The sequence below is a fragment of the Gopherus flavomarginatus genome, chromosome 10 (genome assembly GCF_025201925.1).
Source record: "Gopherus flavomarginatus isolate rGopFla2 chromosome 10, rGopFla2.mat.asm, whole genome shotgun sequence".
Lineage (NCBI taxonomy): Eukaryota > Metazoa > Chordata > Testudines > Testudinidae > Gopherus > Gopherus flavomarginatus.
In genome coordinates, this window is record NC_066626.1 from 37,530,425 (window position 1) to 37,556,783 (window position 26,359).

At 41.2% G+C, this 26,359-nt stretch overlaps 1 protein-coding gene across 50 annotated transcripts in view; it reads left to right on the plus strand.

The window, feature by feature from the left end:
* The window catches only part of TTN (titin), a 312,200-nt gene that overhangs the window by 60,516 nt on the left and 225,325 nt on the right, over positions 1-26,359 (plus strand). For all 50 annotated transcript variants that reach the window (XM_050916743.1, XM_050916742.1, XM_050916769.1 and 47 more), the window contains exons 44-80: positions 6,233-6,511; positions 7,648-8,211; positions 8,753-9,034; positions 9,132-9,410; positions 9,905-10,183; positions 10,279-10,557; positions 10,684-10,971; positions 11,089-11,367; positions 11,520-11,801; positions 11,910-12,188; positions 12,292-12,570; positions 12,685-12,963; positions 13,092-13,379; positions 13,496-13,774; positions 13,891-14,172; positions 14,283-14,561; positions 14,681-14,959; positions 15,068-15,346; positions 15,470-15,757; positions 16,013-16,291; positions 16,560-16,841; positions 17,484-17,762; positions 17,874-18,155; positions 18,934-19,212; positions 19,313-19,600; positions 19,796-20,074; positions 20,169-20,447; positions 20,551-20,829; positions 20,951-21,238; positions 21,384-21,671; positions 22,675-22,956; positions 23,952-24,230; positions 24,337-24,618; positions 24,779-25,057; positions 25,161-25,448; positions 25,630-25,908; positions 26,053-26,331. In XM_050916743.1, the coding sequence (XP_050772700.1) occupies positions 6,233-6,511; positions 7,648-8,211; positions 8,753-9,034; positions 9,132-9,410; positions 9,905-10,183; positions 10,279-10,557; positions 10,684-10,971; positions 11,089-11,367; positions 11,520-11,801; positions 11,910-12,188; positions 12,292-12,570; positions 12,685-12,963; positions 13,092-13,379; positions 13,496-13,774; positions 13,891-14,172; positions 14,283-14,561; positions 14,681-14,959; positions 15,068-15,346; positions 15,470-15,757; positions 16,013-16,291; positions 16,560-16,841; positions 17,484-17,762; positions 17,874-18,155; positions 18,934-19,212; positions 19,313-19,600; positions 19,796-20,074; positions 20,169-20,447; positions 20,551-20,829; positions 20,951-21,238; positions 21,384-21,671; positions 22,675-22,956; positions 23,952-24,230; positions 24,337-24,618; positions 24,779-25,057; positions 25,161-25,448; positions 25,630-25,908; positions 26,053-26,331 (10,692 nt within the window). The remainder of the gene's footprint in view (positions 1-6,232; positions 6,512-7,647; positions 8,212-8,752; positions 9,035-9,131; positions 9,411-9,904; positions 10,184-10,278; positions 10,558-10,683; positions 10,972-11,088; positions 11,368-11,519; positions 11,802-11,909; positions 12,189-12,291; positions 12,571-12,684; positions 12,964-13,091; positions 13,380-13,495; positions 13,775-13,890; positions 14,173-14,282; positions 14,562-14,680; positions 14,960-15,067; positions 15,347-15,469; positions 15,758-16,012; positions 16,292-16,559; positions 16,842-17,483; positions 17,763-17,873; positions 18,156-18,933; positions 19,213-19,312; positions 19,601-19,795; positions 20,075-20,168; positions 20,448-20,550; positions 20,830-20,950; positions 21,239-21,383; positions 21,672-22,674; positions 22,957-23,951; positions 24,231-24,336; positions 24,619-24,778; positions 25,058-25,160; positions 25,449-25,629; positions 25,909-26,052; positions 26,332-26,359) is intronic.

Genomic DNA, 26,359 nt, shown 5'->3' on the forward strand with positions numbered 1-26,359 from the left:
TCCTGTCATTATCCCTGTAGCTGATCCTGTGGATTGAAATTCTGCTGTACAGTCTTCACAGAGTCTAAGGGCCACCTTTACTCACATTGACTAGTACCTTACTAGGGGAGCAGTCCCTTTGATTTCTATGGGATTTAAGGTAATTTTCAATAACAGTAAAGGTGGCGACATTGGCCCCCTTCACGTTACTGGCCATAGCAGTTTACGGTACATCAGAAATATAGCACCCTTCTTACAGAAAAACTCATAAATTGTAGGTATAAGCTCCTTTTTAAAAGATGAAAATATTTAAATAACTGCATGAATGTTTTTCTAATGCTTGTAATACTTTTTTAGTCTACCCATTTCTGCGATTTTCTAAATGTTATTTCATTTTTGATTTGGGAGAAGATTAGTAACTTCTAGAGACATGAATGAATCTGAAGGAGCATTTTATTGCTGCTTTTTTGCTTTGTGGTTGGAATGCAGTATTTTCTCAGATTTTTTACTTAACTCATATAACTGTGAACATGTAATTAATTATTAGACAACCAGGAGATATTTTTCTGCTAACTGCTTTTGATTTTGTTGAAACGTCCCAAGTTTTTCTAGGGCCAAATACTGCAGATCTTACTCGGAATTCAGTGGAAGTTTTGCCTGGTAAGGACTGCAGGATTTGGTTTCCAAACTCTATAGGTGTTGCACTGCTTCTGAATAGCTTTAAAATTCTGCTAGGGAAAAAAAAGGGAATATTCCAGACAAACAAAGTGGCTGTAACAAAGGTTCCATTACTGCCTTTTGTATCTACAAAGAGCAACAGGGGTGTCTCTCAAGATCTTCTTCTTCTCCTCTTTTAAACTACCACTAAAACAAAGTACAACAACATAACATAGACATTAAATTAAAACGAGGGATCTTCTTTAATCCACAAAACCCAGGAAACAGTTAGCCTTCTCTCTGGATATTGAAGGAATTGTGACACTTAGCATCATAGCTTTATTATATCCCCGGAAGTATCTAGATATAACAGGAAACAATCAAAGACAGTGTCCCGTATGGCTCCCAGTTAAGCCAATGCAATTGAGACCAGAGTAGAAGGTTTCTTAGTGTGGTGGATTAATTAAACCCTTTTCATAAATTTTACATCATTGTTTATTAATCTGTACATATAAAATATTGTACTTGTTAAAATGAATAAATAACTGAAATATTAATATTTTCTAAATTAAATGAATTGTACAAAAATATTTGGGCCATATGGTTCAATCAGCTTTTTAACAATTCTCCCCATTGATCCAAACGGAGAGTTGTTTATAAAAAATGATAGAATGATATGGCTCTCAGTTTAGTGGAATCCTATAGTTTGAGTTATGACAGAAAAAGGAGTTCAGGTTCATTGTTAAGCTGTTTCATGGTACTGAGAATGCTACAAGGTAAACAAAAAAAATAACTACACTAACAGACCTGTTTCATTCATGTTCTCTAGTGATTACTAAATAGAAGTTTTCAGCAAAACGTTTTAGTAAAACTAAATAATTTTTTCCCATACAGACTTTTCTAGTTCTGTTCTTGTGTCTGCTGAGGAAGAAAGAATCGAAAGTTACAGCAGCGGCCTTCACTTGTCTGATAGAGATAAAACACTTGAATTTATGCCTGAAAATTCAGTTTACTCCAGTAAATTAGAGATGAAAACGGAAGAGGGCAGCGTCCCGGTTTTCCTCAAACATGTTTCTAATGTTGAAACAAGTCTAGGAGATGTAGCTAGACTCTCAGTTACTGTTACTGGCAGTCCAAAACCTAAAATCCAATGGTTCTTTAATGGAGTGAAGTTAACCTCTTCCACGGATCACAAATTTGTATTTGATGGTAGTGATTATAGTCTTATCATTCTCTATACAAAATCTGAAGATGAGGGTGAGTACACTTGCATTGCCAGTAATAAGTATGGAGAGACTGCATGCAGTGCCTATCTAAAGGTGAAACCAAAAGAGATTGGAGAAGTCTACAAAAAATCGGTGGTAGAACTAGAGGTGAAGAAACCCTTAGAAAAGAAACCAAATCCCTGCCCCCCTTGCTTTGTGAAGGAAGTGGAACCTGTTCAGTGTGTTCAAAGTCTCCCTGTTGTATTTGAGTATACAGTGCTTGGAGAACCTGTACCCGAGGTGCAATGGTTTAAGGGAAACCACCAGATTTTCTCTAATGTATACTACACTGTGGTTCACAATCCTGACGGCTCAGGTTCATTAACGGTCCATCAGTGTCAGAGAGATGATGGTGGGTTATACACCTGTAAAGCCATAAATCCCCTTGGGGAAGCCACTTGCTCTGCAGAACTGCTTGTACTGGACACCGCTGCTGAGTTTCAGTATAAGGAACAGAAAGTAGTTCAGAAACATCTTACGAAATCGTACAAAGAAACCGTAAGTGAGCTGACTACCGAGTCTCGTTTATATGCTGTTAAATTGCCAGGTGAGGGCGGGCAGCGGGACCAGCAAGTGTTGTATACAATCGGGACAGAGGGCAGGACCTCGGTACATAGCGAAGAGGTGGACTCGTTGCTTGAGGTTTCTCACTCCGCCGCTAGCATGCAGCAGGAGACGGTTCTTGCTCAGCAAGCTGCAGTGCTGGAGTCTCCTGAGACTGCCGAGAGCCTCGATGTATGGCCTCAAGTGGCAGAAACGGGGGTTTCAACAGCAAAGCAGCTTCCTCCAGCAGCTTTCACTACGAATGAGGTTCTGGAGCACCCGAGCGTGCTGGAGCCATGTCTGGAGCCAATTAAAAGCCCCCCAGTAACTGAGTTGCCTGGTTCTGAACTCCACGTGGGCCCCGCTATTTGTTTGCCAGTAGTAGAGGAAAGCGGCCAGCAGGACAAAGAAAAGGAACTGCAGAGTCACCCCCTGGAGAGGGTTGCGCTGCAGGCAGCCCGAGAAGAAAAATCGACCGTTCTCTCTGCCGTAGCTGAAGAGCAGCGTGCAGTGACAGCGAGCACCGCGGTGCCTCTCCCGAGCCCAGGGGCGCAGGCCGGGACGTCCGCCCGCGAACTCCAGCAGCTGTTACACACCGCCAGAGTTGAAGACATCCAGGAGCTGCCTAAAGAAACTTCCTTCGCGCTAGAAACGCCTACGCGCCAGAAGGGTCTCCTGGTGCTAGAAGGCGAGAAGAAGGAATTTCAACTGGCCTTAGCTGCGGAACAGCAGCGAATAGGCGAAGCTCACGCCCAGGAGCTCGGCGGCCTGGATTTACCTGCGGAAGCGAAACCAGTACAGGAGTCGCCAGCGAAGTTACACGTGCCTATGACTGATTCCCAAAGGATGTTTCTAAAAGAGGGCGCCTTTGCTGTCCCGTCAGCAGCTCAGCAAAAGGGGGCATTGGTCCAGGAGAGGGTTGTAAAAGCTGCTCTCGTTACAGAAGAGAAGCAGCAGCTCGCGGGTGAGCAAGCGCAGCAAGTCCCCGGACTTGACAGGACAGTAACTGTAGAAACCCGAAAGGAAGGCGCAAAACTATTGACTTTGCCGGTGGTACATGGGCAAACAACACTCCCTAGAGAAGGGCATTTTAGTTTTGTGGCGCTGCCCGAGGATCGAGCAGTCTCTAGGAAAACCCCAATGTTGCTGCACGCGTTAGTCTCAGAAGAACAAAACCCGCTCCCTTATGAAAGCTCTAGTCAGTTTTCTGCCCCGGATCGGGCGGTTAGCATTCAGCCTGTCAAAGAGCCCCCTTCCGCCTTCCGTCTCCAGACAACCCAGTCAGAGCACGTGTTGCCCAAGGAAGACATGCTGGCTTTTCAAAAACCTGTATCCCACGTGGCTTTCCAGAGAGAAGAAAAAATGTTTAATCGGGCAGCAACAACCGAAGAGAAGAGCGGGTTATCTGCGGAACAACTGGAAGCTTTTCAGAGCAGTGCCGGAGGATTACACCCCACAGCTACAGTTGAACCTCAGCTACCGACCTGCCTTACCACAGTGGCTGAGGATATACCTCTGCCAAAAGAACAAATCATCAGCGCGGCAGAAAAGGAGCAGAAAGCTGCCCTGAGAAAAGAAGACTTTCAAACAGTTATGCAGCTATCGAGCGTGACTGAGAGCAGGGCCTTGGACCTGGGTCATGTTGAGACACTTGAGGAGATTCAGACCGTGAGCGGTGAGGTGAAATCTGAACCCGGATTCCTTTCAGAATCTGCCTGCACCGAGGAAGGAAGTGTTCCGCTAGAGAGTGCAAATATGCTAGAAGCCGCAGAACACGATTTTGCTGCAAGAATTCAAGAAGGCCAGTCAGTGAGGCTACCATTAATACTAGAAGAAAAGCAGCCTCTCAAGGAAGAACATGCAGTCGAACTAACGAGGTCAGAAACTGGAACTGTAAAGGTAGAGAAGCAACCAAAGGAGACACTGAGCGTACATGAAATACAAGAAAGAGAAGTCCTTTCCAAAGAAAACCACTTTGTTGTTCAAGTTCCCAAGGGTTGTAGCTTAGACATAAAGACTCAGATCAGAAGTGCCCTGAAAGCTGCAATGACTAGTGAACAACATCTCTTGTTTTCCGAATGGTTGAGTGATATACAAAATATTGAGGTAAAGACAGTGAAAGTCAACAAGGAACCTAAATATACAATGTGCACCTATCTTATAACCACAGAGAGTTCCAGTCCCATAGAAGTAACAGTCTGTCTAGAAGAAACATACCCTCAGATAGTTGGCTTGAAAACTGAACTAAAGGCTGCTTTGTATTCGATTATTTACGAAGAAAAACATATTTTGATCGCAGAACAGCCCAGAGCTATGTCAGTGATTGGGCCTCAGAAGTTGTTTATCACGCATGCACCTTTCTCAGAAATCTCATCTGCTACTGTTGCTGATAAGCCAGTGCAGCAGGAATCCGCGAGCCCTATTTCTGGTGCGCTGGAGCCCCAGCAGGCTGAAATAACCACGGAATCTGAAGCGCAGCTGCAACAGCTTTTGTCTGCTCGAGCAGTCAGCACCGTTGCTGTCAAAAGTCAGATCAGAGATATCGGTTCAACCGCAGTCACTGCCGACGTTGCTTTAGCAGCTGTGCCATTGGAGAAACCAGTGCAGATACTGGCAGTGAAACAGAAAAAAGAAGAAATATCCGAGGAAGATGGTGGAGAGGTTCTCATAACTCAGGCAGGGAAGCCAGAGGACAAGCTATTTAGAGAAGATTATCCCGTCATTCACCGAAATCTTGTAGACACTGTTGTAGAGGAAGGTGATACCTTAAGTCTTATATCAATTATAACAAACGTCAAAAAGGTAAATTGGTATTTTGAGGGTAAACTAGTGTCTTCAGGCAAACAGTTCAAGTGTTTACAAGATCATGATACATACACACTAGTAATCAACAAAGTACACACGGAAGTGCATCAAGGAGAGTATGCCTGTGAGGCACTGAATGAAGGCGGAAAAACAACAACATCAGCGAAACTCACAGTTGTAAAAAGAGGTTGGATTATGGGGATAAAATATTGCCTCCTAATATTCACTAATTTTCTAATAAAATAGAAGATATATATCTGTATCTCCATATCGATATGGATATGAAAAGTAATTAGACTTCATTAATGTAATCACAGAACTAACCATAGTTTCTCCCTGTTCTTTCTCCACTTCCCGTGTCCTTTTTGACATTCTGTCAATTATTCGTTTTTCCTTCCCACTTTTTTTCCTAAAGTAATTCGCACTTTTTCACTTTTCTGTAATACAGTTAGTTGCCTTTTCACTTTCGTCCCATAAATGATAAAAACCCGACCCCGTGTAATAGTATCGTCTATACTTCTGCTAGCATCAGAATTTATCCACAGCGCATGCAGCAACTCTTTCATCCCATTATCCACAAAGCGGCGATCGGTTTTCTTGTTTTTATCCTTCTCATCATTGCAACAGGTCCTTAAATCGTTGCACCATTTTTAGCAAAGTTTCATACACTTCTTCGTTTTCCACTGTTCCAGTACAACGTGGTATATTTCTATATCACATTGTTACGCATGTGTCTGGTAGTATCACCTCTTAGTCCTTTTTCTGATTTCATTACGCACTGCAATGTAGCCCATTCACTAGGTTTAGCACTGCTTATAGTCTGCTTTCGTCGTTGACAGTCATTTTGTTTTCTTTACAGTCACTTTCCTTGGATTGCTAGTAAATCACCCATCTAATTTCAGCTGGTCACTTCATTAACAGTTATTTGGGGTACAAATACCCATGAGCGGGTATTCGAATTAATTTGTACTTCCAATTCTTAGTTGCACCCATACTGAGGAGGAGACTCGAGTCGCAGGAAGTAGCCGTGAACCACCTGGCCAAGTTTAGCTGTGAGGTTGAGACTGCTCCTAATGTCCGATTCCAGTGGTATAGAGCTGGCCGAGAAATATATGACGGCGACAAGTATTCCATACGTACCGCGAAATACGTGTCCACGCTGGAAATCCCAAGACCTCAAGTAGTTGACTGTGGAGAATACAGCTGCAAAGCTTCCAATCAGTATGGCAGTGTAAGCTCTACAGCTATTTTAACGGTGACTGGTAAGTACGGCATCTTAATGCTAATTTTATTTTTGCATTAACATCCTCCGATTGTTTCATTGCTTTATCATTTTAAAACCCTTAGTTTAGGATTATGAGTTATTATATTGCACACAGGCCCAGATATTGTCCTTTTATTTGGTAGGCGTGAAGACAGAAAAGAATTGAATTTTGTCAACACCAAGTGTCAGGGATTTTTGTTTCTTTGTTTTTTCTTTTCTTGTTTTCTGCATCCAGAGAAGGAAAAACCATCTCGCAGTTGATAATCGATTCAAAGGATTTAGAGACGTCATGTGGTGGGGAAAGGGGGAAAAATCCACTTTAAACTGAGAATATGATTATTTATAAAGACATAATTTAACCTCCAGATGATAAATATAGCTGGAGATACATTTTTAAAAGTGCCAATTAATGTGTTTAGTCACTGTGGTCTCTGAGCTATCGAGCAAGAATTCAATGTCTTCAGCTCTGGGAGAATAATTTCAAATTATTTTTAATATCTGACATCAGTCGTCTTGAAGATTTGTATCGAATCCAGTTTCTTCGATGTAGTGCTCAGTATATACTTACGTTAATTCTTTTTCTAGTTGTACTCTGCTTTATTTAATATTCCGGCGCCGTGCTCGGGCAGTAATTATGAATGGTTGGGTAGAGTGATCTTGCAATGAATAAAAGATATTTACGGGCATTCTCAATTTACGGGATTTTATGAACATCTCAAAAACACACATTTATAATATCTTCTAGGTTTCCCCCTATATTTTGATGCGATCTAAATGTACGGGGGGTTTGGTTTTCACTTTCCTTTCCTTATTGGATCAGTCATTACTTGCTAAATTATGAAAGCAGCATAAATTATTAACAGAATCACAAGCATTTGGCATTTTGGCCAGTTTTGCTAAATGAAACATTGGCTTTTGGATCTACACTCCTCATTGCTATATATCGGTCCAGACGATCAAAATGTTTTACATTCTTATCAGTTTCTTTATTGTTCAACCCTTAGTTTAAACTAATTTGAAACGTGTGTCCGAAGACAAACTATTCTCCTCCTTTTCTCTGCCCTTGACGTACATAAAGACAATAGTGGCTTTGGTGCCAGCCCGGTATAACCATGAAACCATTTCTTTTTGCAGAAGCGTTGCCTCCAACCTTTCTTACCAGACCCGAATCTATCACTACTTTTGTGGGTAAAAATGCCAGGTTCCTGTGTACCGTGTCAGGTACTCCAGTGATCGACACGGTGTGGCAGAGAGATGGCGCTGCCATCTCTTCTTCAGAACATCACAAGATTTCAACCGTTGATAATAAGCATATTTTAGAGATTAAACATGTTACAGTAAACGACAGAGGAGTTTACACTTGCAAAGCCTCAAACAAGTTTGGAGCTGACATCTGCCAGGGGGAAATGATAATTATTGATAAGCCACATTTCATTAAGGAGTTACAGTCGGTGCAGTCTGCTGTCAATAAGAAGATACGCCTGGAGTGCCAAGTAGATGAAGATAGGAAAGTAACAGTAGCGTGGAATAAAGATGGGAACAAAATACCCCCAGGCAAAGATTATAAAATTTATTTTGAAGACAAAATAGCATCACTTGAAATCCCCCTGGCTAAACTTAAAGATTCAGGGAATTATGTATGCACGGCTTGGAATGAGGCTGGAAGTAGTTCCTCTTCTGCAACTGTCACAATCAGAGGTAAGAAAGTTGTTCCTCTACTTTGAACATTATATTTCTTGAAATAGCTATTAAATCAGCGGGCTAGAAATTCAGGCGATAGAATGCATAGGATAGTGTCTAATTCCACTGAGAGGTAAACTGTTCTTAGTCAGTCTTGCTCTCAGGATTCTGTGTTTAGAGGATACTGTATGTACTCCGTGTTCCTGTCTTTATTGAACCTCTTTTGTCTGTTATTAATGAATGTTCCTTTTTAAGCTCTCAGTGTATTCCGTGTCGCCTAATATTTCTTTTTACCAAGAAATTCGTTAATTTATTCTTGGGTTTTTAATCTTTCTTTCTTTGTTTAAATAAACATGTATTTTCATCAAGAAGTTATTTAGTTTATTCCGGGGTGAGGAGGATGTGGTCTCTCTTTGTTTACGGTGTTGTTTTTTTACAGGAATCACTAGAACTGTGGCTTGGTTGAGATTCCTGTTAGCACCTCTAAATGTTAATGTGTTTAATCAGTCTTTCAGAGCTTCACATTTCAGGTTTCTTTCTTTCTGAAATCTTCTTTTAGAGCCACCATCATTTTTGAAGAAGGTGGATCCATCTTATTTATTGACACCGGGCGAGTCAGCACACCTTCAGTGCAAAATCAAAGGGTCTCTTGAAATCCAAGTCACGTGGTTCAAGAATAACAAAGAAATTAGAGAGAGTAACACGTTCAGAATGTCGTTTGTCAACTCTGTAGCTGTCCTAGATATTTCCGACGTGAAAGTTGAAGATAGTGGAAGTTACTCTTGTGAAGCAGTTAATGATGCTGGCAGTGATAGCTGCAGCACTGAAATAGTTGTCAAAGGTTTGTTCTTACAATCACTGGCAATTTTGTTTGAGAAATGACTTTCTGTTTTGGTGTCAGTAACTAATTCTTTATTGATGCTTTAATACTTTTATAGAACCCCCTTCTTTCATCAAAACGCTTGAACCGGCAGAGATAGTGAAAGGAACAAACGCTACACTTCAGTGTGAGATTGCTGGTACTGGACCATTCGAAATTAGCTGGTTTAAAGACAAGAAGCAGATTCGCAGTAGTAAAAAATACAGATTGATTTCTCAGAAATCTCTTGTTTTTCTGGAGATCTCTTCCTTTAATAGTGCAGATGTTGGTGAATATGAGTGCGTTGTAGCTAACGAAGTTGGTAAATGCTTCTGCGGTGCAACGTTCATACTGAAAGGTCAGTGAGCAAAAGAAAGCTCTTTTAACATACTGTAGAGGTAGAAAAAAAACTTCTCTCTTAAAAACTTGTTTCTTAATTGTTTTCCCCCTATTTTCTTATTATTTTTAATATACTATTATATCTTGTGTGTATCTGCCATCATGCTTCTGAATTTGGAAGGGAAAGCAGAAGGCAAATTTTACTAGAATTGCTATCAGTGCAAAATCTTATGCTAGGCTGCAAGAAGTGACAGCAATGCAGTTACCATTCACCCCCACCCACGTGGTGACTGAACACGTTATGTCAAGTGATGTGTTCAACCCTTCGCTTATCCAGCTTGGAAATGCAATTCCCCCCCATCCCAAAATTTCCCTCCTGATCTAGCTAATTAACCAGTGTATTGATGCTATATAATGAGCAAGTTGATTTTTTTTAAAATAACCATTAATATGCTGCATCTAGGGCTTGGGAAAGATGTAGTAATAAGTAAGTTTTTTTTTCTTTCGAAATAGAACCACCATCTTTTATTAAGAAAGTCGAAAATGTTACTGCACTTGTTGGAGACACAGTTACTTTACAGTCCGTTGTGAAGGGGTCCGCTCCTATTTCTATAACGTGGATGAAGGGGAAAGACATTATTAAAGAAGATAACAAAGTCAAAGTGACCTTTGAAAATGGTCTTGCAACGCTGCAGATCACGGGTGTCCAGATTAGTTCTGGTGGCAAGTATACATGTGTGGCGGAGAATGATGCAGGAAGTCAAACGTGTTTTGGAGAATTAGCAGTGAAAGGTCCGTGTAGGAACACTTTAACTTCGCAGCATTCTACATATAATGGAAAGCGATTCCATTTTGACCCTAATAACAACTGTTTAATTCTGTTATAGAACCTGCCCAAATTACTGAGAAACCTGAGTTGATTGAGGTGACTGCAGGAGACCCAGCAATTTTGGAATATACTGTGGCAGGCACTCCAGAGTTAAAAACGAAATGGTTCAAAGATGGCAAACCGCTGGCTTCCAGCAAAAAGTATAGAATCAGTTTTAAAAATAACGTTGCCCAGCTTAAGTTTTATACCGCCGAAATGCAGGACAGTGGCGAGTACACATTCGAGATTGCGAACGATGTTGGACGCAGCTGGTGCACCACCACGTTCACTGTGTTAGGTTGGTATCTTGCTCTTTGCAAAGGACAACACCTTTCAGATTTAAAGCCCAGATGGGGCAGAAATCAGGTTACATCTTGAAATGCTCATTGTACGTATTGTTTTTTCTTTGTTGTGTACTGAACAGACCGAGCCATTGCTCCGTTCTTTGTTAAACCATTGAGGAATGTTGACAGCGTAGTCAGCGCCTCCTGCCGCATGGACTGCAAAATCTCTGGCTCCCTTCCAATGAGTGTTTCGTGGTTTAAGCATGACGACGAGCTAACTACCAGCGCCAAATACACAGTAGTGTTTGCGGAAGGTTCTGCGTCTTTGGAAATAAAACATCTAGACACGAACGATTCTGGCGTTTACACTTGCAGGGCCACAAACTCCGCGGGCAGTAAAGACAGCAGTAGCACTTTGGTTGTAAAAGGTTTGGCAGATCGTTTTGTATTTTCTTCTTGATGTGTCATTTAATGATTCATTCTTCCCCACCATGCAGGTTACACTTCTTACTCTTTGCAATTATTTCTTTTAAACGCCCGTTTAGAGCTACCCAGCTTCGTTGTAGAACCAGAGTCCCAAGAAGTAGCACCCGGATCGACGGTGCGTTTGAAGAGTTCCTTAAAAGGAACACCGCCACTCACAATACAATGGTTTAAGGGTGCCCGTGAGCTGGAAACCGGCGGAGCCTGCTATATTATGACTGAAGCTTTAGCGAGTTACTTGGAACTCTACGCTGTAAAGCCGTCTGACTCAGGGGACTACACCTGCAAAGTCAGCAACGTCGCTGGTTCAGTTGCGTGCAGTGCAAACTTGTTTGTGAAAGGTTTGCATTCCCTTTCTTATTGAGTTGTTGGGCTGCTCTCAGTCACACCGGCGCAGCCGTCAAGGGGCCGGTGAACTGAGAAGTTAGCCCATTGTCGCCTTTTACACTCTTCACCTCTTTCTGTATTCTTAATGCCTATCTTAAATCCATAGAACCTGCTACCTTCGTCGAGAAGCCAGAGCCATCACAACTGTTAAAGACAGGCGATTACGCGCAATTAGATTGTCAAGTAACTGGCACCCCTCAGATAAAAATCACCTGGTTCAAAGGTGACCGAGAAATTCAGGAAAGTGCCAAATACAAGATGTCCTTCGTGGGCTCCAAGGCGACTCTCAAACTTATAGGTGTGGCGATTGAAGACAGTGGGGAATATGTCTGTGAGGCCAAAAATGATGCCGGCAAAGATATTTGCAGTAGTGTTGTCACAGTCCAAGGTTTGTGTCAAATTTCCCCGGCCCCAATTCCCGCTCCAAGTTCGTTGCATCATTAAGAGGTTCCAATGCTTAATTAATACAAACCACAATCTCTCTCTTGCGCTATAGAGTCACCTTATTTTAGCAAGGAGTTTGAGCCCATGGAAGTATTGAAGGATTCTGATGTTGCTTTGGAGTGCGAGGTGTCGGGTACGCCTCCCTTTGAAGTATTTTGGTTGAAGGACAACAAGCCTGTCAGAAGCAGTAGGAGGCACAGAATAAGCATTGAGGATTCATTGATTAGCCTCCACGTTTTCAGGTTTGATGCCTCCGCTGTTGGTGAATACCAGTGCAGAGTAACTAACGCGGTAGGAAGCTGCGTCTGCAGCGCTGGGGTGACCCTAAAAGGTTGGTATCAGTCGGGGAAATAGAGCTGAAGTATGTTCGTCTGCCTTACACCGTTCTGCCCTCCAGCTGACATTGACCAAGAGTCTGTTTCTTCTCCCGCTAGAACCCCCGCAATTCGTGAAGAAGATTGAAAACATCAGCTCTCTGAGAGGAGGCTCTGCTGTGTTTCAGGCCGCCTTGAAGGGCTCTTTGCCCATCACAGTGTCGTGGCTGAAAGATAACGATGACGTCATTGAAGATAACAATATCAAAATGACGTTTGTGAACAACATGGCCACTCTCCTTGTCAGGTCTATTGAAGTGAAGCATGACGGGAAATATTTCTGTCAGGCTAAAAATGATGCGGGAATTCAAAGATGCTCTGCTTTACTAACAGTGAAAGGTTGGTTCAGCACTGAATGTTTTCAAAGAATTAAAACTATCGCACATTAATGTGTACGGTGAATATTAAAAAATCCTATTAACATATACGTATATATCCCTTTATTTATCATAGAACCCGCAACAATAACTGACAAGGCCGTGTCAATTGACGTCACTGAGGGAGACCCCGCAACTTTGCAGTGTAGATTTTCAGGCACTAAAGACATTGCAGCCAAATGGTTCAAAGATGGAAAAGAGTTGACTTTGGGCCCGAAATATAAAATCAGTGTTACAGATCAAGTGTCCGCCTTAAAGATAGTTCATACGGAAAAGAAAGATAGTGGAGAATACACTTTTGAGGTTCAAAATGATGTTGGAAGCAGCAGCTGTACCGCAAGCATTAATGTGCTAGGTTTGTATCGTGTGTCTCTTCCGGGGGGGAGGAGGGATGTAAAATATATTATTGTGCTTTACTTTTTTGATACAGAACTAGCATTATGACCAAATGAGCTAACACTTTGCTTTTACTGTGTTCGATAGATCTTATCATACCGCCCAAGTTCACAAAAAAGCTAAAGAAAATGGACAGCATTAAGGGTTCTTTCATTCACTTAGAGTGTATAGTGTCTGGTTCACATCCTATAAGTATCCAGTGGTACAAGGATGACCAAGAGATAACGGCTAGTGAAAAATACAAATATTCTTTCCATGATAACACTGCATTCCTGGAAATCAACCAGCTGGAAGGTTCAGACAGTGGATCTTATACTTGTGAGGCAACAAATAAAGCAGGAAGTAACCAATGCAGTGGATATTTAACAGTCAAAGGTTTGAGCTTCTTATTCTTTCGCAAGCACAAGACCTTCAATTTATTATTTTGGACTTTTTGATCATAAAATGATTCTTCTACTCTTCTCTATCCTCCTCTCTTTTATTTGTTGTAGAACCCCCGTATTTCGTTGAAAAACCACAGTCACAAGATGTTATACCCAATGCTAGAGTTCTGTTCAAAGCTCTTGTGAAAGGTACCACTCCTATGCAGATAAAGTGGTTTAAAGATAGCAAAGAACTTCTCTCAGGAGCCACTCGCTCTGTCTGGAAGGATGACACGTCAAGTGTGCTAGAGCTCTTTTCAGCAAAGACTTCTGATTCAGGGAACTATACCTGTCAAATAAGCAATGATGTTGGGACAGCAACTTGCAAAGCAGCCCTGTTTGTGAAAGGTGTGCATTTTTATGCCCTTTTAATCTCATGGGTTCTGTTTCTTTTTTATTAGAAAAGAAATATTTCTCGAATGCAAATTGAGTAAATAAAGTCTTGCCTTTTTGTTCATATTTAGAACCACCCAGATTTATTCAGAAACCTAGTCCCGTAGTAGTTTTGAGAAAAGGACAATCCACCAGTTTCGAATGCCAAGTAGCAGGCACGCCCGCAATCCACGTTACTTGGTATATGGATGGGAATGAAGTAACAGACCCTGCTAAGTATTGCATTGCATTCGTAGACGGTTTTGCCACTTTCAAAGTAGCCAGTGCGAAAATAGAGGATAGTGGGATTTATGTTTGTGAAGCTCACAACGACGCGGGTAGTGAGAGCTGCAGCATTGAACTGAAAGTGAAAGGTTAGTTATTAGCCTTTCCACCCACCTCTTTTTTTGTCAGTCACGCGTGTTTTTTTCTTTTCGTGTTTTCCTAAGCTGCTATGTGTTTTCCTCCTGATTTTTTTTAATAGAACCTCCCACATTCATAAGGGAGTTGAAACCTGCTGAGGTAGTGAAGGGTTTTGATGCCATGCTGGAATGTGAAGTCTCCGGTACTCCTCCATTTGAAGTGACATGGCTGAAGAATAACAAGGAGATTCGCAGCAGCAAAAAATACGCCATGAGCGACAAGGAATCGGTATTCACCCTTGCCGTAACCAACTGCGATTTTTCAGATGCTGGGGAATACCAGTGCATTATATCCAATGATGGGGGTAGTTGTTCTTGCAGCACAAGAGTCAGTTTGAAAGGTCAGTTCAGTTACCACGGTAGGGGCAAAACTCCAACATTCAGTTTCTTACCTACTTTTTAGTATCTTAACAAGGATTAAACAATATCTTTTATCGTGGCTTCTTTTTGTAAAACACAGAACCACCTTCCTTCATAAAGAAGATAGAAAACGTCGCTACAGTCTTGAAGGGTTCCGCTGTTTTTCAATGCACGGTAGCGGGGGCTCATCCTTTATCAGTGTCATGGATAAAAGATGAAAAAATTATCGAGGAAGATGAGAACTTCCATATTACGTTCGAGGACAATGTGGCTACACTGAAAATAAAACATATTGATATTGGTCACAGGGGGAGATACACCTGCCAGGCAAAGAATGAGTCAGGAGTTGAAAAATGCTTTGCCTTGCTCTTAGTACAAGGTTTGTGAGCTATGTACTTTCAGACCTATTCCGTAGAAGTAATTTAAAATACACGTACTCACCAGTAGATAGAACTATAACGAATCTACACTTTAATTCTTACTGCAGAACCCGCTCAGATCATAGAAAAGACTAAATCAGTTAAAGTCACTGAAAAAGACCCAGTGACCTTGGAGTGTACTGTGGCTGGAACACCAGAACTCAGACTGAAATGGTATAAAGATGGCAAACAGCTTCTGCCCAGTAGATATTATACCATGAGCTATGACAGTAACGTGGCCAGTTTCAGGATTGAATCGGTAATGAAGGAGGACAGTGGTACATACGCTTTTAAGGTTGAAAATGATTTTGGAAGCAGCACCTGTGAAGCTGTTTTGACAGTTTTAGGTTTGTATTTTGCTCCATTGCATTTTCCTTTCTATGTGGAAAAAATATAATAGCTTCGCAAATACCGGAAGGTAATTTGAGGTGCAGGACGTTAACTGTTGTTTTTGCCATTTTCTTGGGCAGATCAAACAATCCCTCCATCATTTACCAAAAAGTTAACTAAAATAGATCAAGTTCTGGGATCGTCTATTCATATGGAGTGTAAGGTTTCTGGCTCACTCCCCATTACTGCTAAATGGTATAAGGATGGAAAAGAAATACATGATAGTGCAAAATACAGGAGCCTATGCCATGAGAATACCGTATCAATGGAGGTTTCTAAACTAGAGTTGGCAGATACTGCAAATTACACGTGTAGCGTGACTAATATTGCTGGGAGTGACTCTTGCAGCGCCGTCTTAACAGTGAAAGGTTTGGAACTCTTTACGTCTTCTCTTAACTATAGTAGATACTGATAAATACACCTTTTAAAAATAATTGCTATCTTACATCTTTGAATAATATTGCGAAAAGTTACCGTATAATTTTTGATCTTTATGTGATGCTTCATTTTCTTTAAGGAGTACTTAGAATTCTTAATATCCTTGATTGTTCACTTGGTTTGGTTTTCAAACATTCCTTCTGCCGAGGATTTAAACAAACATTTCTTTCCCTTGAAAACTGTAGAGCCAGCAAGCTTCCTAGTAAAACCTGAAAACCAACAAGCCGTCCCTAATTCTATGGTGGAGTTTAAGACTGTGTTGAAAGGAACGCCTCCGTTTGCAATAAAGTGGTTTAAAGAAGATTTGGAACTCGTATCTGGAGCTAATTGTTTTATTGGGATAGAAGGGTCAACAGGTTTCTTAACTCTCTATTCGGTGGATGTTTCAAAGAGTGGACACTACACTTGCCAAGTTTCCAATGACGTTGGTAGCGATTCTTGTACTGCAACCTTGCTGGTAACAGGTGTGCCCATTTACTTGTTTTGTGTTGCTCTCATCTTGTCTGTCTTTTGTCGAACCCTGTATCGTTCTTATAAATAGTTCCAAGCTAATTCTTTTTGTGCATTCTTGAATTTAGAAACTCTTAACTCAGGTTTAGTATCAGATTTATTTCTTTTATTCTTTTCTCTCTCTCTCTTTATTTTTAATATTAATTCTGAAATCACTCTTTTTTCTCCCCTATTTATTCCACTTTCTTTTTTTTTTTTTTTTTTTTTTTTTTGGTTTCATAGAGCCTCCAAAGTTCGTTAAGAAGCTAGAAGCATCAAAAGTAGTAAAACGCGGTGACTCCGCACGATTTGAATGCAAAATAAGTGGATCTCCGGAAATTCGAGTGGTATGGTACAGAAATGACAATGAGATCATTGCCAGTGAAAAATTCAGGATGTCTTTCAGTGATTCTGTGGCAGTGATTGAAATGAACCATCTCAGTACTGAAGACAGTGGGGATTACATATGTGAAGCTCACAATCCTGCTGGCAGGGCGAGCTGCAGTACTAAGGTTATAGTGAAAGGTTAGAAATCATTCTTCCCCATATTAGTTCGTACTTAATTTTCGGTGATTCTCCACTCAGACATTCCCAAGTGAACGTTGCTTATTTCTTTTTCTGGGGAGACCTTTTTCTTCCTGTCCAGTTTTCGCCACGTTCTACTATATTTCATCGGGGCATGGGCAAGACTTTTTAAAGATGTTACCCTTACTCCGTCCTTCACGGATGTGGAGGCTATTCCGAAATTACTCCTTCAGTTGCGCCATGACTCTCAGAATCCTAAAATTGGCTGCCTCATGGCGCTGAAATTTTCAGAATCAGAAACAGGAACCTAATTAATTTTAATTGTACACAACGGTATTGGGTATTACTGCGTTCAGCCATATGGGAGTAGCTCCTATTCTGTAACACTGTTGTTTTCTTTGTATACATTCGCTAAAAGAGTTGCTACAAAAGCACGTATCTGTCTGCTTGTCAGCCTCCAAAATAGACAGAGCTTATTACAGTATATGCCCAGATAATCCGGAGAATACAAATCCATTCCACGGATTTTCCCCATAAAACATAATCTTACTGCTACTGTGGTAACTTTGTAAGACTCCTTTTAACGTTCGTTACGTGTAGCCAAATAACGTTATAACAATGCAACTGCTTTTCTTTTTGTAGAACCTCCTGTTTTCAGCAGGAAGCCTTCCCCGGTAGACATGCTCAAAGGTACTGATGTGAGTCTTGAATGTGAAATTTCTGGAACGCCCCCATTCGAAGTCATGTGGTATAAAGATAAGAGACAAATCCGCAGCAGTAAAAAGTACAAGGTTACATCCAAAAATTACCATGCGAGTATTCACATTCTTAATGTCGACGCCTCAGACATTGGCGAATACCAATGTAAAGCACAGAACGAGGTCGGGAGTGACTCTTGCATTTGCGCAGTACTACTGAAAGGTGAGTTTATTTGCACAGAATCTGTGTCAGGTCCCGCACAGAAGACGCTTATTGATAGTTTCTTACGCGAATGCTGGGGATCTTTACTACAATCACATGTTTCTTGTTCAGAACCACCAAAATTCGTGACGAAAATAAACAGTATCTCAGTTGTGGTTGGTGAACCAGTAGAATTACAAGCAACAGTGGAAGGCTCTCAGCCAATTTCTGTCCAGTGGCTTAAAGACAAGGAAGATGTCGTTAGAGAAAGTGAAAACACTAGGATTGCATTTGTGGACAACGTTGCAACTCTACAGCTGGCAAATACAGAACCAGGCAGCGCGGGAAAGTATATCTGTCAGATCAGCAATGATGCTGGAACCCGGGAGTGTATGGCTACCTTAACAGTTCTAGGTTGGTAACAAAGGTGACGGTGGGGCGCGGGAGGATTGGGGGAATACCTGCATCCAAAAGACCATAAGAATGGCCATACTGGGTCAGACCGAAGGTCCATCTAGCCCAGTATCCTGTCTCCAGATAATGGCCAATGCCAAACGCTTCAGAGGGAATGATCAGGTAAAGTAAGCACCAAGTTATGCATTCCCTACACATCTTTATAAAGTTCAGGAGGCTAGGTCACACATGGGGTCAACACACCATTTTGAGTGTGATTTTAAAACTGAAATGAAACTGACCGCCTCTTTCTCCCCAACTATTATTGGTCAGGAAACCAATTCATAATTTGGCACCATTCATAACTTTTATCCTCTGCGCAGTCGAGGTCCGAGAGAAAGAGCCTGATGAAACCGAGTGGAGAAAATGTCACCTCTTTGTCTTACACACATGGTCAGATGTGGAGTCCGTATTATTCTTTTCCTCTGTATTTATTTATTTATTTTATTTATATTAGGACAGTGCCTAAAGTCCCCAACTAAGATCCTCATTGTGCTGGGCGCTGCACAAATACATAGTAAGAAATAGTCCTTGGCCCCAAACTGCTTACAGTGTAAGATAAACAGACAAACGGTGGGCAAAAGGAAGTTTCATAAACTTCCCTGACTCGACAGATTGCAATGCAGTTTGTATTAAATACAGTCAAAACAGTTATTTGTACTAATGCGTGGTACAAAGTATAGAAAGCTAGCGAGTAAGATGAGTTGATTACAATGACTTTGCTCACATCTCCTTCCAGAGCCGGCAATCATTGTAGAGAAGGCAGAACCAATGAGAGTGACGGTGGGAGATGTTTGCACTTTAGAGTGCAAAGTGGCGGGCACACCCGAACTTTCAGTTGGCTGGTTTAAGGATGGGAAAGAACTGACAAGCAGCCACAAGTACAAAATTACCTTCCACAACAAAGTATCTACGCTTAAAATTCTCGAGTCGGAAAAGGGAGACAGCGGATTGTACACCTTTGCCGTGCAGAACGACGTTGGAAAGAGCAGCTGCACGGCCTCAGTTGATGTTTTAGGTTGGTTCGATAGTTTTTCTTCCGCGTTTCGCCAAGCTTTTCTTTGGGAAATGTTCCTGCCTTTTAAACCGTTGTGGATTTGTTACGTTTTCTTACACAGATCGAATCATTCCGCCTTCTTTCACAAGAAAATTAAAAGAAACAAATGGTGTGCTGGGTTCTTCGGCGCTTCTGGAGTGTAAAGTATCTGGGTCGCCACCTATTTCAATCGCTTGGTTTCAAGATGGAAAAAAGATAATTAGTGGAGTAAAACATCAAACCACGTTTTCAGATAACCTCTGTGTTTTGCAACTGAATTCACTGACCTCAGCAGACACGGGAAGTTACACCTGTAAAGCTACTAATGTAGCCGGGTCTGACGAATGCAGAGCTGTATTAAACGTACAAGGTCAGTATCTGACGGCCAATTAGCTCTTTGCCGTATATAACAGTCTGTCTTCTTGGAAGTGTCTCTTATTTTCTGGGCATATTTGGGGGTAACTATTCATTCGAACATAAAATGTTTTGCTCTTCATCTTCAAATTGTACATGATATTGATATTGACATTGATATTGACTTTACTTTTAAAAAAAAATTGTTTAGAACCACCCTCGTTTGTGAAGAAGCCCGAACCTTCAGATGTTTTACCAGGCACAAGTGTAACTTTCACAAGCGTTATCAGAGGAACCCCTCCATTCAAGGTGAACTGGTTTAGAGGGGTCAATGAACTGGTGCCAGGGGATAAATGTAACGTCTATGTGGAGGATTCGGTTGCAGAACTGGAGTTGTTTGATGTTGGTCCGCTTCAGAGCGGAGATTATACTTGCCTAGTGACTAATGATGCTGGAAAAGCATCCTGTACTGCACATCTTTCTGTAAAAGGTTTGTACAGATTGAAATTTCTCTTTTTTTCTGTAAAATATATACATCTCCATACAGTTGCACTCAATATCTTCGACTTCTTATTGCTCATTAGAACCAGCGGTGTTTGTGAAGAAATTGAGTGATCACTGTGTTGAGCCAGGAAAATCCATAGTTCTGGAAAGCACATACACTGGTAGCCTCCCAATCTCGGTTGTATGGAAGAAGAATGGCAAAACTATAACTCAGTCTGAAAAATGCAGCATCATCACAACAGAAAAATCTTGCATTCTGGAAATTCTCAATAGTACAAAAGATGATGAAGGAGAATACACTTGCCATGTTGAGAACGAGGCGGGAGGGGATGTTTGTGAAGCACTAGTGTCTACATTAGGTGTGTTACCATGTTGTTTAATTTTTCTTCATCATTCTTATCAGAGCGTCGCTCCTAATGTATAAATATTCCTTACTCATTCTGACTATTTGGTTTTTTTTAGAACCTCCTTATTTTGTTACACACTTGGGACCTCTGGAAGTGTCAGTTGGAGATTATACAACTTTACATTGCCAAGTTGCTGGAACACCAGAAATTACAGTGTCTTGGTACAAAGGAGATACAAAACTAAGATCTAGTCCTGAGTATAAAATGTTCTTTAGAGACAATGTTGCTACTCTAGTTTTTAACAAAGTGGATAACAATGACAGCGGAGAATATATCTGCAAAGCAGAAAACAGTGTAGGAACTGCAACTACAAAGGCTCTCTTAACAGTGCAAGGTGATGATTATTATGTTTGCTTGTTCAAAGCTACTCTTTTTAGCTCTTTCTTGCAAAACTTTCAGTATAGAAAAATTCCACACAAAACATTTATTACATACTTGATTGTTTTTTTTTACAGCGCGCAAACTTCCGCCTTCATTTGCAAGAAAATTAAAGGACGTTGAACAAACTGTTGGCTTACCAGTTAAATTTACCTGTCGTCTAAATGGCTCAGAGCCTATTAGAGTGACTTGGTATAAAAATGGTGTACCTTTAAGAGATGACCATAATGTGCAAACCTCATTCTTAGATAATGTAGCGATTCTCCAGCTGTCTCAAACTGAGATGAGTCACACTGCACAATACTCTTGCACAGCTACCAACGCTGTTGGAACTGCTACCTCTAGCGCTAGGCTCACAGTCTCAGGTTCGTTTGCTCTTGAATCTTTTTATATTGAAAGCACGGTCTAATGTTTTGTTCTGTATACGTGAACTGCTCTCCACGATGTTTGATGACTCTTTCAATGAGAATACAAAGCAATCAGTATTCTGCTGTTACTTTTAATTTCTAGAACCCAAGCAACCTCCCTTCTTTGATATAACACCTGCATCCATGGAAGTTCCTACTGGAGAAAGTGCTGATTTTGAATGTCATGTTACTGGAGCCCAACCAATACATGTCACCTGGGCAAAAGATGGCAGAGAGATCCGAACTGGAGGAAACTATAATATTACCTTTATAGCAAACACAGCTCACCTGAGAATTCTGAGAGCAGGCAAAGGAGACTCTGGCCAGTATACCTGCCAAGCTAGCAACGAAGTTGGAAAAAACTTTTGCTCGGCCCAACTTAATGTTAAAGGTACTGGTATTAAGTAGGCCTTATTAGTGTGGTTTTCTTGGGAGAAAAGTAGGGTTTTTTATTTTTATGACCTCGGTGTCTTCAAATGTTGGAGGTAAACTGAGAAGACCTTTTCAAACTACAAACGTTAAACTGTGGCAATCATAGATTTTAAGTCTTCATCTTGTTTTTCAAGCTGTAATGTCTGAGAGCGTAAATTTTCTGTACTGTATATGCGAACGCGTTAATTGCTCCCTTAATTCCTCTTGGCATTATACATGTTTTATGTAGTTTTATCTATTATCTTCCATGTCTTTTTCTAAGTTTGATGGACTTCTTTGAGTATTGATTTAAGTTTTAAGCTAGAATATGGTGACACTTTTATGTAGAGAGGTTTGGAAGATTTTTGTAGATAAAATGGCAAACTGATAACACTTAGAAATTGGAAAAAAAGGTAGTGTATTTTTATGCTATATTTTAGGGTAGTAAACGGTCGTCAATTAAGCCTTCAGCTTTAATGCATATTTCACTTACCTTTTATGGATGGGTGAACTACACTGGAGTATGAACCATCCATGGTCTTCACCCCAAAACCTGCCTGGAATTTTTTTTAGGTTTAAAATTGTGTAGATGTGTATACAGAGGGAGAACCTGCCCGCTTATATGTACAAAAATTTTGGCCCCGATGAAGCCAATGACAAAATTCCCATTGACTTCATTGGGGCCTGAATTTTCACCATAGATGTCGTTCATGCTTTGGAGCAACTCCTTTGGGCTCAGTGGAGTGTTTCTGCATTTCCACCTGTGTAGCTAGGAACATAATTTAGCTTCAGATATTGTTTTCATCTTCTTCTCTCTTCTAATCGTAATTCAAAGGCAAGCCTAATTTACTTTTGTCCCTGTGGTATTCTAGCAAGTTACAAAATTCTTATCCTCTCGAGGGCGCTTATTCTGCACAATCATTTTGACAAATAAGAAAAATTGAATGTTGTTGTTTCTTTATATTTATTTATTTCCTTTATAGAAGCGCCAAAGTTTGTTAAGAAACTAGAAGCGTCAAGATTCGTGAAACAGGGAGATTCAGTTCAACTTGAATGTAAAATAAGTGGCTCCCCCGAAATCAAAGTTGTGTGGTACAGGAACGACACTGAGATCCATGCTAGTGAAAAATACAGGCTCTTATTCAGTGACTCTGTGGCAGTCCTCACCGTTACTGATGCTAACATTGAAGACAGTGGAGATTACATTTGTGAAGCCCACAATTCTGCTGGTACTGCAAGCTGCAGCACTGTTGTCACAGTAAAAGGTCAGAAGCCTTAATGTCACATTTATTTTCCTTCCATTTCTTCCATTCTTACGCAGTGTCTTTATCTAAGCGACTGCGCACTCTTAAAATAGCCAAATCAATCTAAAGAGCTGCTTCAAAAGATTGCGCCATCCTGCTTCCATCGACGTAAATAGCAAAACACTTGGAGCAAGATCCCATCCTAACCCACACATTAGTGGCATTAGTAGCTGCAGTATTTAGAGAACCCAGTCGGGGGACCCATAGTGCAAAGCGCTGTATGAACACGCAGTAAGGAGGCAGTCCCTTCCATAAAGACCTTCGATCCTTGGCTAATGACAAGATGCAACAGGTGAATCGATGCTAGGACAAGGGAGGAGAAAGAAACAGGAGTAGGACCATCACTTTGTTTTGGTGTCAGGTAGTTGGGTATTCCTTGTAGCCAGCTCTCTACCACTCTCTATCAGAGGTCAGAGCTCTGTGCATATCGTTGCAGAAGGGGAATGTGAGAAGGCATTCACAGCTAGCGGATTTATCAATTTTGGGGAGCTGTGTCATGCACAAGGGCAGCATGGGAAAGAACGTAGGCGTGGCTGGGAGAGGCGGACTGGCAGTACAGCCTAGAAATTTTAGAAGAGAGGAAGTTGCAGTGGACAAAGTTAATAGATCCGATTGTAGGGCGGGCTAAAGTGAAGTGTCTTGAAGGTCAAGCCAAGAGAAGCCCATCCTTATTAACATCCTCTGTTTGGGAAACTGAATAGGATTTCTGAATTCAAAGTATTTACAGAGATATCAAATTTCTATACTAGGAATTTATAGATGTAGAAATAAGTATGACCTCAGTGTGAACTGTTAGCTGCTCAGCGCTTTCGAAAACCAGGTCACATTTGGAAATCTAAATATGACTTTACGAGCATAGCTTTTTAGGCTTCTATTTCTGAGTATCTTGGCCCCTGTTGTTAACGAGAAACCTATCCAAACACATTTATAGACTCTGATGTTATTCTTGTTTATAGAACCTCCCGTTTTTAGCAAGAAACCTACTCCGGTAGACACACTTAAAGGTTCGGATGTTGTCATTCAGTGTGAAATTTCGGGAACCCCACCATTTGAAGTAGCCTGGTTCAAAGACAGGAGGCAAGTCAGAAGCAGTAAGAAGTTCAAAGTTACATCTAAGGACTTCACAGCCAGCGTTCACATTCTTAACCTTGAAGCTTCAGACACTGGGGAGTACCAATGCAAAGCCATGAATGAAGTGGGAAGTGACACTTGTGTTTGTGCTGTGAAATTCAAAGGTTTGTATAAAGGAGCAGACGCAGCATTCACGTTTTCTTTTCTTGGCATTATGGCTATTTCTCTAAAGCTGACTGACATTTTTACTATGACTCTTCCCATCATTAGAACCTCCGAGATTTGTTCAGAAGTTAAGTGACACTGTAGCCTTTGTGGGGGAACCCACCGCTCTGCAGGCTGTGGTGGAAGGCTCTCAACCTATTTCGGTTCTGTGGCTAAAGGATAAAGGCGAAATCATCAGAGAAAGCGAAAATGTCCAGATTTCCTTTATGGATAATATTGCTACTCTCGAGCTCGCAACCGCAGAGGGAGCCGATGTTGGAAAGTACATCTGCCAGATCAAAAATGACGCGGGGATGAGGGAGTGCTCGGCATTTTTACAAGTATTAGGTTGGTAAATGCTTCTAGCTCACAATAAAAAATAAAATCGTGTGCTCCGTGTAATCATCCTTCCGAGGCACAAAAGCAGCTTTCAATAATTTGCTATTTCGTTATGAATTTTCGGCTTTACAATAAGATTTTACCGATTAGACGGTTTTTCTTCTTTCAGAACCAGCAGTCATTTTAGAGAAGCCAGAACCGATGTCAGTTACGGCCGGGAATTCTTTTACATTAGAGTGCACAGTGAGTGGAACACCAGAACTTATTACAAAGTGGTTTAAGGATGGAAGAGAACTACAGAGTGGCCGCAAATATCAAATCACCTTTTTCAACAAAGTAGCTACGCTGAAAGTTCTCTCTGCGGAGGCCGGAGACAGGGGACTGTATACATTTGAAGTGCAAAACGAAGTTGGTGAAAGTAGCTGTACGTCCTCGGTTGATGTTTCAGGTTAGCCGGCTACTGCCTTTGTCATTTAATGTTGTCTTTTCTTTTAACAGATCTTTCCCTTTTTATTTTTTTAAACGTAGTTTTGTCTCCTTTTTCTATGCAGATCGCATTGTCCCTCCTTTTTTCACAAGGAAGTTAAAGGAAACATGCGGGGTACTGGGTTCTTCAGCACTGCTGGAGTGCAAAGTTTCTGGATCACCACCCATTTCAGTTGCCTGGTTCCAGGATGGAAATGAAATTGTTAGTGGAGACAAATATGAAGTCTCATTTTCAGACAACATGTGTGGTTTGAAACTGAATGCACTGGACTCATCAGATACCGGACCTTACACCTGTGCCGCCACAAATGCCGCTGGATCTGATGAATGCAGTGCCTTTTTGATTGTGCAAGGTCAGTAAAAGAGGACCAAGGTGTCTTAGGCAAAATGCTTCCTCGATTTGCTGCTATTTCTTCCTTGGCAATTTTCAGGGCGCCTACAAATCTTCAGCCAAACTCTGATTTGGTTTTCATCTTCAAATATTACGATCACACTAATTTGTGTATGTGTCTTAACTTCTTTATGTATGTCTAGAACCACCCTCATTTGCGAAGACACCCGATCCCGTGGAAGTTCTCCCTGGGATGAGTGTAACATTCACGGGTCTCATAAGAGGAACGGCTCCGTTCAAAGTTAACTGGTTTAGAGGCATCAGGGAACTTGTGTCAGATAGTACCTGCAACATTTCTTTGGAGGATACAGTTGCAGAACTGGAATTGTATGAAGTAGAACCACTCCACAGTGGAGATTACACCTGTCGAGTCACTAATGACGCTGGCAGTGTGTCTTGTACCACTCATCTTTTTGTAAAAGGTTTGTCTCGATTGCTGCTATTGTTCTTATTCTTATTTATTATTTATTAATGTGTGTGCAGGCTCCCGTAAAGCTTTGTGAATATCTTGGTCTTCCCTCCCTCCTCTTCTGTTTGACTTTTTGTCTTCCATTTTGTTACTATAGAGCCAGCAACATTTGTGAAGAAATTAAGTGATTCCAGTGTAGAGCAAGGGAAATCCATCCTTCTGGAAAGCACATACAAAGGAACTCCTCCTATTTCAGTAACATGGAAGAAGAATGGCTTCCACATAACACAGTCCCCGAGATGTAGTATTACAACTACCGAAAAATCTGGCATACTGGAAATTCCTATCAGTACAAAAGATGATGAAGGGGAATACACTTGCGAGGTTGCCAATGATGCCGGAGCAGATATTTGCCAAGGCCAAATATCAATCCTAGGTGTGTTGCTATCTCAGATTCCTTAACC